Source organism: Lepus europaeus, chromosome 13, assembly GCF_033115175.1.
Source record: "Lepus europaeus isolate LE1 chromosome 13, mLepTim1.pri, whole genome shotgun sequence".
NCBI classification, from domain to species: Eukaryota; Metazoa; Chordata; class Mammalia; order Lagomorpha; family Leporidae; genus Lepus; species Lepus europaeus.
In genome coordinates this window covers 42,858,359-42,872,407 of record NC_084839.1, presented here as the reverse complement: position 1 = coordinate 42,872,407, position 14,049 = coordinate 42,858,359, and the positions used below count along the sequence as shown (strand labels likewise).

At 42.8% G+C, this 14,049-nt stretch overlaps 1 protein-coding gene across 5 annotated transcripts in view; it reads left to right on the top strand.

Moving 5' to 3' along the window:
• Window positions 1-14,049, top strand: part of PIGF (phosphatidylinositol glycan anchor biosynthesis class F) — a 120,772-nt gene that overhangs the window by 103,530 nt on the left and 3,193 nt on the right. For all 5 annotated transcript variants that reach the window (XM_062209384.1, XM_062209385.1, XM_062209388.1 and 2 more), the window contains one exon: window positions 7,838-7,946. In XM_062209384.1, the coding sequence (XP_062065368.1) occupies window positions 7,838-7,946 (109 nt within the window). The remainder of the gene's footprint in view (window positions 1-7,837; window positions 7,947-14,049) is intronic.

Genomic DNA, 14,049 nt, shown 5'->3' with positions numbered 1-14,049 from the left:
TAGAAAGTTCATGGAAAATGAATTGAAAGATGAATTAATTTTGGTGCAAAAAAATTTGAAATCCATGAAAATAAGGGGGATCTTCAAAAAGTTCATGGAAAACTCATAAGAAATTGTACATGGATTTCAAAACTTTTTGCACCAGAATAAAGGTGTCTTTTAATTCCATTTTTCACAGACTTTTTGACGTACTCTTGTATATTCCTCTCAACAGACTGCTGGTTTCCCTCACTTCCCATCAGGCCTATTTACTCTTTAATCAATCTCATGGGTCTCTTGCCTACAAGGGACCTGCCAAGGGTGACAGTAACTTCATCTGGTGCCTAATAGAATGCATAAACTGTGGCCACAAAGTTTTAAAGTTTGAATTTATAGAAACACCACTTAATAAATTTCAGCTGGACACTACTAATTGATTCCCAGAGATAGCAGTTACCTTACCCTGCCCCCACCTTCAGTCTTTCCCTCTGCCTCCTCCTTTTGCAGCAAACTGGATAGAAAATAATATCCAGGCTTCAAAATGCAGCTTTGAGACAGGAAAGATGGGTGACAGCTGAGATGACCAGACATCTTCAAGCTAACTCGCTCGACCTATCTGTGCAAACAGCCTCAGCAGCCTGGCCATGTGAGGTGTGTGCAGTAAGAAGGAAGATGGCAGAGCAGTCCCAAAACCTACCACAGGAGAAGCAAAATGAGCATACAGAAGACAGTCGAGCCTAGGAAGAAGTGCTGTGCCAGGAACAAAAACAGTGCTCCACGCAGATGATCGTAGAAAAACGTTAAGAGGGCAGGTACTCCCCTCCGATTCCAGCTTCCTGCTAGTGCATACCCTGGCCTTGGGAGAGGCAGCAGTGATGGCTCACATAGTTGGGTCCCTGCCACCCGTGTGAGACACCCTGGTGGAGTTCAGGGATCCTGGCTTTGGCCTTGTCCAGCCCTGGCTGTTGTGAGAATTTGGGGAATGGACCAACAGATAGGAGCTCTTGACTCTCTGCCTGTCAAATAAAGAAATATGCTACAAAAGATACACATTCAGTAAAATAAGAGTAAAGATGAGATAATGAAACCAAATAAGTTGGGGAATTACAGAATTAATGAAACTATAGAATTAGGGCCGGCGCCGCGGCTCACTAGGCTAATCCTCCGCCTTGCGGCGCCGGCACACCAGGTTCTAGTCCCGGTCGGGGCACCGATCCTGTCCCGGTTGCCCCTCTTCCAGGCCAGCTCTCTGCTGTGGCCAGGGAGTGCAGTGGAGGATGGCCCAAGTCCTTGGGCCCTGCACCCCATGGGAGACCAGGAGAAGCACCTGGCTCCTGCCTTCGGATCAGCGTGGTGCGCCGGCCACAGCGTGCCTACCGCGGCGGCCATTGGAGGGTGAACCAACGGCAAAAGGAAGACCTTTCTCTCTGTCTCTCTCTCTCACTGTCCACTCTGCCTGTAAAAAAAAAAAAAAGAAAGAAAGAAACTATAGAATTAATTGAATAAGATCAGAATCCTAGCCACACTGTTACAGAAACATCAAGAAACTGAAATATAGACAAGTTAGAAAATAAAATTATAGGGCCAGCGCTGTGACATAGAGGGTAAAGCTGCCGCCTGCAGTGCCAGCATCCTGTACGGGCGCCGGCTCGAGTCCTGGCTGCTCCACTTTTGAAGATCCAGCTCTCTGCTATGGCCTGGGAAAGCAGTAGAAGATGGCCCAAGTCCTTGGGCCCCTGCACCCACATTGGAGACCCAGAAGAAGCTCCTGACTTCAGATTGGCGCAGCTCCAGCCGTTGTGGCCGACTGGGGAGTGAACCAGTGGATGGAAGACCTCTCTCTGTCTCTGCCTTTCCTTCTCTCTCTATGTAACTCTGACTTTCAAGTAAATAAATAAATCATTTAAAAAAATAAAATTATAGACAAGTTAGAAAATAAAATTTTAGCACGGTGTAAAGGTTTGAGCCAATCAAAATGAATCAGGGCCGGCGCTGCGGCTCAATAGGCTAATCCTCCACTGCGGCGCCAGCACCCTGGGTTCTAGTCCTGGTCGGGGTGCTGGATTCTGTCCCGGTTGCCCCTCTTCCAGTCCAGCTCTCTGCTGTGGCCAGGGAGTGCAGTGGAGGATGGCCCAAGTCCTTGGGCCCTGCACCTGCATGGGAGACTAGGAAAAGCCCCTGGCTCCTGGCTTCGGATCAGCGCAGTGCGCTGGCCGCAGTGCGCCAGCCACAGCGGCCATTAGAGGGTGAACCAACAGAAAAGGAAGACCTTTCCCTCTGTCTCTCTCTCACTTTCCACTCTGCCTGTCAAAAAAATAAATAAATAAAAATGAATCAGGAAGAGCCAGTGTTGTAGTGTAAAGTTGCTGCCTGCAGCACCAGCATTCCGTGTGAGTTCCAGTTTGAGTCCTGGCTATTCCACTTCTGATCCAGCTCCTTGCTAATGTGCCTGGGAAAGGAATGGAGGATGGCCCAAGTACTTAGACCCCTGCCACCCATGGGGGAGATTCAGATAGAGTTCTAGGCTCAGTGAACCAGTGGATGGAAAAATCTCTCTAACTCTGCCTTTCAAATAAATAAAGTTTTTTTAAACAGGAGTAGGGGAAGGTGTTAGGAAGAATATATAGAGAAGAGACAAAAGAGATTCAAACTTAAGAGTAGTTAGTGCCCCGAAAATGCAAAACAAGAAGAAAAAATTGAAAGGTGTACTCGAGGTGGGTTTTGTGGCACAGCTGTTTAAGCCATCACTTGGGATACCTGCATCCCACGTAGGAGTGCCTGAGGTCAAGTCCTGCCGTCACTTCTGATTCCAGTTTCCTGCTAATGTGCACCCAGGGAGACAGCCGGTGATGGCTCCAGTCCCTGGGTCCCTGCCACCTGCTCAGGAGAGGAGGTTGACTTTTAGGCTGCTGACTTTGGCCTGGCCCAGCCTCAGCAGTTGTAGACAATTGGGGAGTGAGCCAACAGATGAAAGAATGCCACCCCCTCAGGTCTCTGTTTTTTTCTTGTATGTGCATCCCCTTTTGCTCTGCCTTTCAAATAAATAAAATTAGTAATTTTTAAAAAAAAAATTTTTTTTTTGACAGGCAGAGTGGACAGTGAGAGAGAGAGACAGAGAGAAAGGTCTTCCTTTGCCGTTGGTTCACCCTCCAATGGCCGCCGCGGCTGGCGCGCTGCAGCCAGCGCACCGCGCTGATCCAATGGCAGGAGCCAGGTGCTTCTTCTGGTCTCCCATGGGGTGCAGGGCCCAAGGACTTGGGCCATCCTCCACTGCACTCCCTGGCCACAGCAGAGAGCTGGCCTGGAAGAGGGGCAACCGGGACAGGATCGGTGCCCCGACCGGGACTAGAGCCCAGTGTGCCGGCGCCGCAAGGCGGAGGATTAGCCTAGTGAGCTGCGGCGCTGGCCAATTGTTTTTTTTTTTTTTTTTAAAGGACGAACTAGAAGACAATTTCCCTAAATGAAGGAATTGTTCAGATTTGTACTTTAAAGAGGCTCACAATATCAAGAAAGTAATTAAATAACTGATGGTATTAGGGTTGCAGAACAAAATGGAAAAGACGTGAGGAGGAAAGGGAGGTGGAGAACATCTAATTGTATTCTCCAAGTGCCCAGTTGTTCTGGCTGTGTCTGGGTGCTGAGCCTGTTTGGTGCAGCCTCTTCAGGAAATAAAGCTGACATGGAATTCTGCGCACCAGACAAGCGGCCCCACCTCTTCCCTGGCTTGACCCAGCATGCTGGCAACCAGGTTTACGCCATCTATGTAGAACACTGAAATATTTCACTCTGGGGAGAATGATACAAAAGAAAACTTACAAAAACTGGCATTTGGGGGTCTTCTCAGGGCAGCCTGTGGGTTGAATCTTCCTACTCACACAGAGTGAGCCTCAAGTCAACAGTTTGTTTAGTGTTTCGCCTTGTTCTTATTTTTAGATAGCTTTATTGTGTTGTAACTGCACACCATAAAATTCACCCACTTAAAGTGTGTAACTCATTGGTTTTTAGTAGAGATGGTCATCCAGCTGTCACCACAGTCCACGTCAGTGACATTTCGTCACACCAAAAAGAAGCTGTTCTCTTAGCGGTCATTCCCTGTTACCATAGTTCTCCCCCATCCACAGCTCAGGCAACCACAGATGGGTTTTTCTGTCTCTAGGTTTGCCCATTCTAACATTTCCTAGATGACATTTTAATAGAAGGAAAAATAGAGAATCACCACTTTGAGGACTGCCTCAAATGAAATCCAGAAATGAAAACAGAAGCTCAGTGGAAATAAAGGCAGTACAAAGATTAAAAAATCATAACTCTCAAAAAATTACATTTTTTACATCCATAAGTGTGAACAGGAGGCAGTCAAAAGAAATGCTTAGAGAACAAGAAAGCTCTTGGGAAATAAAAATAGTGCATCAAAGAAATTGAACAGAAGTAGAGACAAAGTTGAAAAGATCCCTTAGTCAAACAAAAAGGCAGAGATAGGGAAAATGAATTAAAAGGTAAGAGAAGTAGAGAGTAGTTCAAAATAATAATAGTCTCAAGCAAGAGACTAAGGAAAAACATTCTTAGGAGAGTTTAGGCAGAAAAGAAAGGCAGAGTTGCAGAGGGAGAGGGAGAGAGAGGTCTTCCATCCAGTGGTTCACTCCTGAAATGGCTGCAACGGCCAGAGATTGATCCGAAGCCAGGAGCAGAGAGCTGGATCGGAAGTGGAGCAGCCAGGTCTTGAACTGGCATCCATATCAGATGCCAGCACTGCAGGTGGCGGCTTTACCCACTAGGCCACAGCACCGGCCCCATGCTTTATTTTAATAGCATAAGATAGCCACAAAGGTGCTGAAACAGTGAAAAATGTGAAGACCCATATCCTGCCCCAAGGATCATAGAGTTCAGAAGTGTGATAATGCATATTAGTCTTTTTGAAACAGTTCTGATCATTTTACTGCCTTGATTTGGGACCTTTTATGGCTCCTTTAGTTTGACACTCAAGACTTTCCTAAATCTACTACAGTGAGATACCATTTCACACCCACTAGAATGGCTATAATCCAGAAAGGTAATGACAAGTGTTAGGATATGGAAAAATTGGAACCCTCATATGCCGCTTGTGAGAATTTAAAATAGTTCAGTCACTTTGGAGAGCTGTCGGCAGTTCCTTAAATCATTAAACAGAGTTGCCAAATGACCCAACAGTTCACTTCTGAGAAATAAAAATGCACATCCACACAGCAACGTGCACGTGAATGTCCATGGCTTCATTATTCATAGTAGCCACAAAGTTGAAACAACTCAAATGTCCACTGTTGAGTGACTAAAATGTGGAATGTTCATCCATGGGAACAGGATTGAGCCATAAAAAGGCAGCAGGCACTGACACGGGCAACAATGTGGAGGAGCCCTGAACATATGATGCTGATTGGGAAAAAAAATACTGCATATTGTGTGAGTCCATTGTATGAAATGTCCAGAATAGGCACATCCATAGAGACAGAGCTTAGTGGTTGCCTGGGCCTGAGGAAGGTTTGGGGGTAGGGTGGGGAAGAAATAGGAAGTCACTACTAATGGGTAAAAGGTTTCTTTTTGGAGTGATGTGGTAGCTGCACAACTCTGCGAATGTACAAAAACCGTTGAGTTGTGAACTGTAAATGAGTGAATTGTATGGCTGGAAAAAAAATTATAGGATAAGTTTTGACCAGGCTCAATAAATCTGATATTTTAAAACATCCTAACGCTAACCTCCTTTTCCAGCCTTGTGATCTCACCCATTTTTACCCATGTTCTCTTATGTGCAGTGTAACCTTTTCTCCAGTTCTCCAGTTCCATACCTAGTACTACCTATTTTTTTTTAAAGCCAGCTGAACTTGCTCCTCTGCCATAAAATAGAGAAGGTAAACTCTCCCTGACAGAATAAACTCTATTCTTCCCCTCCCACACTGTCTCTCCAAGAACTTCATTTTCTGTGCTGCAGAACATAGGAGCTATGTGTGTAGTGGAGGCTGGGCAGCATTTGTCAGCCATGTATCATCCAAAATTACCCTAGAAAATCCTTAAACTTGCCTGAGCAGTGCAGTTCTCTCTTTACATTCAACTCAGCCAGTTTTCGCCCTCCAAAATGGGAACAGATTTCTGTTCTGTTGAATCCTAGTTGAAGAAACTGACTTGGATTGATAGTTACTGTATAAATCTAAATATAGTTACTATATAAATTTAAAAAGATGGGGCTGGCACTGTGGTTAAGTCTCCACTTGCGAAGCGGGTTCAAGTCCTCACTGCTCTACCTGTGATCCAGCTCCCTGCTAATGCGCCTGGGAAAGCAGCAAAAGATGGCCCAAGTGCTTGGGCCCCAGTACCTACATGGGAGACCCAGAAGAAGCTCCTGGCTCTTGTCTTCAGATCAGCCCAGTTTTGGCTGTTACGGCCATTTGAGGAGTGAACCAGTGGATGGAAGATCTCTATGTCTCTCCCTCTCTCTGTAACTCTGCCTCTCAAATAATCTAAAAAAAGAAGAAAAACAGGAAAGGCCAGCAATAATACAAACTTGGATATACAATGACTGCTCTAAGCCCCAGTTCTTCTCAACAGAAGCAAGCTAAGGCTCTAACCTTGTGCCTGTAGGGGTGTAAAATGGACAGGTGACAGAAGGTTGGTTTACCAACTGACTTATTTGGAAATTCCTTAATTCAGTACACATTTTGTGTGTAATAATTGGCCTATTTCTAATGAGAGGAATCATCCAACAAAACGTTTTCTAGTCAGAACATGCTGCTTTTCTAAACTTCACAGTAACTCTACTCTGCTTTTTAAGCAATTGAATGTTTGGACCCTGCTTACTGTATTGTGGGGGCTTTTACTGTACTGTGTCCGGCCTCATCTTAAATGTGATAGTTTGCATGTAAGGGGCAGGAGGAAACAAACCTCCTAAGAGAATGGAAGATTCAGGTCTTTTCACCTTTACACTCTTGGATGTGTACTTCCATTTTTTAAAAATGATGTATTTATTTATTTGGGAGGCAGAGTTAGATTTTCCATCTGCTGATTTACTCCCTAAATGGCCACAAAGACTGGGACTGGGCCAGGGGGAAGCCAGCAGCCTGGAACTCCATCTGGGTCTCCTATGTGGGTGGTAGGTGCCCAAGTACTTGGGTCATATTTGGCTGCTTTCCCAGGCTCATTAGCAAGGAACTAGATCCAAAGTGGAGCAGCTGGAACTTGAACCAGTACTCATATGGGATGCCAGTGTCACAGACAGTGGCTTAACCAGCTGTGCCACAACACCAGCCTTGGATGTGTGCTTTTAGTGCACCATTTGTACAGTTGGTTTATGTAAGTGAAATGGATCATAAGGAAGAATAGTTGAATAAATGAGTACTGTCTGAAACAGTATAATAATATTATAGCTGTTAACAGAAAAAAAACCAAAATTGAATTTATAACATGATGCACTGGAGTTTTGTTTGAGAGGATATATGCATGGGTGCATTGCACTTAATGCAAATAGACATATATCCTTCAAAAAGAAACTGTTAGTACATGCATAAAATATTTTTGCAAGGATATGTAATAGTTTGGTAACAGTAGTAGTCTCTGAGACAGGAAACCAGGAATTGATAAGAGTGGTAGGAAGACTTCGGTATCACTGCAAATGTGCTTGCATATTGTTTGACTTGTACTGAATGTGTATTGTGGAAATACATTTATATCTTCTTACTAATTAATTGTTAACAGTTGATGGTAAATTTCTGTTTGTCAAATTTAGATGTTCATTTTAAATGAACAGAAAACATACATGCATTTGTGCTACTGCTTGTTTAATCTCCTGCAGCTAAGATACCCAGGTATACCACTAATGCATATTTGTGTTTTACAGAGTTTCATCCATTTGGGAGAATAGTCTCCAGATCACTACAATTGCTAGCTTTATAGGAGCATGGCTTGGAGCATTTCCTATTCCCTTGGATTGGGGAAGACCATGGCAGGTTGGTGTTAGTTACTTAAAGCAACAAGATACCTGTTTGTACAATGATCTCAAAACTGATGAAGCAAACTGTTCTGTATCCTGTTTGTTGTTCAGTTAAGGAGAGATACTGATTCCCTCTGTTGTTGTATTCTAGGCTGCTTCTTTGGGACTTGTTCCAATGTCACAGCATCTAGGTTGCCTTTTTTATTTTACATTATTTTTCTACATATATGTAGGAATAAATAAGCTTATTTTGTGGCTATATATTAGAGATAATTTTAACAATTCAGAGAGAAGGTGCCAAAATTCCCTATTTTCAACTTTCTTGTTTACTGTCATTTTGTTTTAGATTTATGTTTTCTTAACTTGATTGATGGCCAAATTGAATATTGATCTTAAAAGGCATATAGTGGGGCCGGCACTGTGGCATAGCGGGTAAAGCCACCATCTGCAATGCCAGCATTGTATAGGGGCACCAGTTTGAATCCCGGCTGCTCCACTTCCGATCCAGCTCTCTGCTATGGCCTGGGAAGCAGTAGAAGATGACCCAGGTCCTTGGGCCCATGTACCTGTGTAGGAGACCTGGAGGAAGCTCATGGCTGCTGGCTTTGGATCAGCCCAGTTCTAGCCATTGGCAGCCATCTGGAAGACCTCTCTTTCTCTCTACCTCTGCCTCTTTCAAATAAATGAATAAATAAATCTTTTTTAAAAAATAAAAACCATATAGCACAGTAATTTTTGCAATAAAGGTATGAGATATCAAAAGAAGCTAGTAAATACCAGATTTTTCCTTTCCTATCATAATGGGGTCAAGTCAATATGCTTGGTAAAGTACTGTCAGATAAATACTCTTTTTATCCCCATTTTACAGATGGCGAAACTGACACCTAAATGATAAGTAACATTTCCAAGGTCACTGAGCTAGTAGATAATTTGTTTTGATTTTTAAAGACATTGTAGTATGCCAATATAAAGTTTAATAAATTCACTATTGACCATTTAGATTATGCCAATATATTACTATAATAAGCACTACTATGATTAGCATCTTTGAATCTATAACTTTAAGGATTTTTCTAAAATTTTTTAAAAAGATTTGTTTATTTAGTTGAAAGGCAAAGTTACAAAGAGGCAGAGGCAGAGAGAGGTCTTCATCCACTGGTTCACTCCCCAAATGGCCGTAACAACTGGAGCCGAGCTGATCCAAAGCCAAGAGCAAGGAGTTTCTTCTGGGTCTCCCATGTAGGTGTGGGGGCCCAAGCACTTGGGCCATCTTCCATGTATCAGTGTGTGAATAGATGGGATATTTTAGAGTGTAAAAGTTTGATGTCTTAGACATATTTCAGTGTTCTCTGTTTTCCGAGACCATGCAGATAGCAGAAAATGAATCATAGGGAGTAGATGTGCATATGAAATGTGGGTTTATGTTTGCTCAGAAAATGTATATGTTAATTATTTAAAAGCCAATTACTCACTTTTGTACAGGCTTTCAGCTATTGATTCATTTTTCTACCTCAGTGTTTATTTACAGTAAGAGTGAGCTGGAACCAAATCAATATTAGACTTTTAAGATTAATGTAGAATTCCACTTGAATTACTTTTTCCAGCTAGCTAATTTACATATGTAACAAAATGTTGGTCTCATTAAGAATGTTTCATTCAGTTGGAATAATACTGGCTGTTCAATCTTTGCTGTTGGGTTAGAGTATTCTAAGTTAATGACTCACTTGTTTACTTTCATCTTTTTAAATTATGCACACTGTTAAGGGAACGATGGAATTGGTCTATAATTAAAAATTTTTATTCATCTACTGCTCATCTGTCCATCTGCCTTTTAGCAGCTATGTGCTATTCAACTGGAGAAATGAGGAGGTTTTTATTTTTCTCTCTCAGCTTTTGTTTTTAGCAAACCTGGTTGCTGTTTGTTTTTGATTGCTGTTATTTGTATACTAATCACCCTCACTACACAGAACCAGTGTTCAGTGTGGCTCCTGACACTGACAGATCTACCAGAGAAGCAGTAATCAGATGAGAGAATATGGCATTTCTGAAAAATGAAGATTATGCCAAAGCCAAGTTTCACAAGATTGAAAGTACTTCATAAACTTTATTATCTAAACTATTTTAAAAGGCTTTTAGTTCTCTGTGCCTTGTAACCTAATACATATTTGATAGGTTTTTGGTAAAGCAAGCACTTCTGGATTGTGGCCTGGTTTTATTTATAGTCTAGTCAGAGAAACCAGAGTGTGTGGTTAAGCAGTTATACTTTCTTTAAGGCCACACATGCACACACACCCAACATCCCACATCAACTGTTAACATGTTTTCATCCGTTTTCTCTTCCTTGAACTTAAATTTGACTTTGTATAATGTTCCTGAATACAAGCAAAAGATGGTTAAGGATGAGAGTTCTATAATGGGACATTTTAGCATATTTGTATTTTAAAAGTTATTTCTTCATTGAATTAGAAGGCCTTTTTGAAAATGTCTTTTCTGTGGAAAAGTTTTTTCTCCTTAATATAAATCTTAAATGATTTTAAGTAATGCCCAATCTGTATAGTTGGGGGAAGTCTTTCTCTTTAGAAGGCAGCAGGGCATTTGGTAAAGAGAATATGGTAGGGTGCTACCCTCTGTTGCTGGTCGTGTTAGAAAATATTTATTTTTATTTTATTATTTTTTTTACAGGCAGAGTTAGAGGGAGAGAGAGAAAGAAAGGTCTTCCTTCCATTGGTTCACCCCCCAAATGGCTGCTATGGCTGGCGCGCTGCACTCCAAAGCTAGGAGCCAGGTGCTTCCTCCTGGTCTCCCATGTGGGTGCAGGGCCCAAGAACTTGGGCCATCCTCCACTGCCTTCCCGGGCCACAGCAGAGAGCTGGCCTGGAAGAGGGGCAACTGGGACAGAACCGGCGCCCCAACTGGGACTAGAACCCGGGGTGCCGGCGCCGCAGGTGGAGGATTAGCCTAGTGAGCCGCGGCACTGGCTAAGACAGAGATCTGTTAAGAAGTGTTGTTGGTTATTCTGAGCAAGGGAAATTGAGCATGAGGTTTTTAAACTCACATGTTTTGTTACTAGGTACTCAGATAGCATGATGATTAAGAGCTCTGGTAACAGACCACTGAGTTCAAATCCTGGCTTTGCCACTTGCTGGTGAGGCTTAAATTATAAAATCCTTCTAAGATACTTAGCTCAGCATCTGACAATTTCTGCATAACCTTGTGGGCATTTGTGACTTATAAAAGTGGTTTAATGATTATATTTGTAGCATTCCTCCCCAAAAATGCAAATTGCATTGGTTGAGTTCTCATTTGTGTTGTCTCTGTTGTATTCTTTGTGCCCAGCAGCACTTCAGTTAGTTGAGCTGATGGTTAATTTTTTGGTTTCTCTAGAATTGTTACACTGGTTCAGACTGTTTGGATTTCACATAATATTCAATCCTGTCTGACTTTGGAGATAACAGCAAAAAGGGTAATATTTGCAGATAAGTGTGCCACACATGGGGTTTGGCACTGTCACACAGGTAGCTGAATGCTGACCACTTTCATTTCTTTTTATATACCAGAAAGTCAAAGTGTGGGAGGGGAGGAGAACACATCTTGCTCAGAAGTACTTGGCTGGCCAGAGACTTAGAACTCAAACAAGAATCCCACTGCAACATGGTCCCCTTCATCCCTGGAGACTTGGAACATAGCTTTCCTTGTTCAAGATGGCCATAGCTTCGGTCTCTTTGGTATAGCCCAAGTAATTATTATATGGCATTTCTTTTCCTTGCTGTTTCCTTTAAATGCCAGGACCACCCTGGTGGTGCCTGAATTTTAGGCCATAATTTAATATGTCTGTGGGAGGATGATTTAAGCTAATATACAATGCTTTTGTGCCCCTAGGCCCCACAAATGTGTTTGAACAATGGACTTCAATGTCACTACCTCTGAAAGGAATTAGACCAGATAATCAGGTCTTTTCTAAGATACTTCGTTCTTAAACTTAAAAAGTAAAATTGATTTATGATTTAATAATAGTAAAATATTATAATCAACTGACTTTGAAACTTTTGAATTGTAAACACCTGATATTTTAAAGGTTTTTTTTTTTTTTTGACAGGCAGAGTGGACAGTGAGAGAGAGAGACAGAGAGAAAGGTCTTCCTTTTTGCCGTTGGTTCACCCTCCAATGGCCGCCGCGGTTGGCGCGCCGTGCTGATCCAATGGCAGGAGCCAGGTGTTTATCCTGGTCTCCCATGGGGTGCAGGGCCCAAGGACTTGGGCCATCCTCCACTGCACTCCCTGGCCACAGCAGAGAGCTGGCCTGGAAGAGGGGCAACCGGGATAGAATCCGGTGCCCCGACCGGGACTAGAACCCGGTGTGCCGGCGCTACAAGGCGGAGGATTAGCCTATTGAGCTGCGGTGCCGGCAAAGATTTTAAATTGTTAAAAATATTTGTACATATTCCTATCCAATGCCACATAAATATGACATTGTTGTATTAAAATTTTTCTCTCCAGTTTTACCAGGAGAAAATTTAATATGTGTCAAACAGATATATGAATTTTCTTAAGTCATAGATGGCAGATAATTTCTTATATTGAAATTTGAAATCATAGGATTATAACTAAATGAATTATTGTGGAAAGGAGCGATAAAAGTAGGATTATAGATTTGGTTGATTGAAGAGTTGCATGTTTTTAGGTTAATTGGTATTTCTGTTTACCAAAGGGATTATCTTGTTTTAGACCCAAATATTAATTTGTATGGGTATGATATATGTTTCTAAGAGGGAGGGGCACACAGAACACTTAGCTGACAGGAAGCAGTTGTGGATTTGAAAGCTGCCTGTGACAGTATGTGCGTTGCTTGTGCTCTGTGAGTGTAATGCCAGCCAGGCCAACCTGTTTGCATGAATTGGGGCCAGCCCTAGTAGCAAGACTTGGACAGGAGCTCTGCCTGGGACCCATGTATAACTCTCCCGAGATCCTCTTGGCCTTAGAGTGGGTGGAGGACACACAGCAGTATGCTCTATAGCCAGAGAACGGCAGCCAGGTTGATTCCTGTACACACGCATGAGGGGACTTCAGAAAGTTCATGCCAAAGTGGAAATAAGAGGTGTTTATTTTGGCACAAAATTTTTTGAAATCCATGCAGAGTTTTCACAGTACACATTTTCATGAACTTTTTAAAGACCCGTTTTCCAGCATAATTATTTTTAAAGAATATTGGCCTTTTTGAGTTTGTGATGGAAGATACATAACAAGGAGTCACTTGATGCAGAGAGAAGACAATAATAGATAATAGTTCTCCTTCCCAGCCACTCAGGTTTTAGAAGGGTTTCTTTTTCATGGTAATTTTCATTTGTACCCACTTAGGTTGTATTATATTTTTACGCAACAAGGGTTATTCTGTCTACTTGATGATTTTTTTTTTAATTTGATTTTTTTTTTTTTTTGACAGGCAGAGTTAGACAGTAAGAGAGAGAGAGACAGAGAGAAAGGTCTTCCTTCTGTTGGTTCAGCCCCCAAATGACCACTATGGCCGGTGAGCTGCACTGATCAGGAGCTTCTGGTCTCCCATGCGGGTGCAGGGCCCAAGGACTTGGGCCATCCTCCACTGCCTTCCCGGGCCACAGCAGAGAGCTGGACTGGAAGAGGAGCAACCGGGACAGAATCCGGCACCCCGACCGGGACTAGAACCTGGGGTGCCGGCGCCGTTAGGCAGTCTTGCTAGCTCCCTTTATTGAGCTGCTACTTTTGCCATTTTTAAAAAAATTTTGCTCTACATAAAGCAGGAATGTTGCCGTTAGATAAACTCTCAGGGAACAGTGGTTAAGCTGTCACTTGGAATGCCTGCATTCCTCTGAGAGTTATGGGTTCCAGTCCCAGCTCCTCCATTTCCAGTCCAGCTTCCTGCTAACGTGCACCCTGGGAGGCAAGTCCTTGGGTCCCGGCCACTTGTGTGGGTGACGGTGACCTGAATGGAGCTCTTGGCTTTGACCTGGCCCAGACCCGCTTGTGGCACCCGGGGAGCAAGCCAGTGGATCGAAGATCTCTGCCTTTTAAATAAAATTAAAATTAAATTATCTTTTAAAAATGCCTGTTATAATTAAGGACTGCTTTATTTCAGGAAAGTCAAGC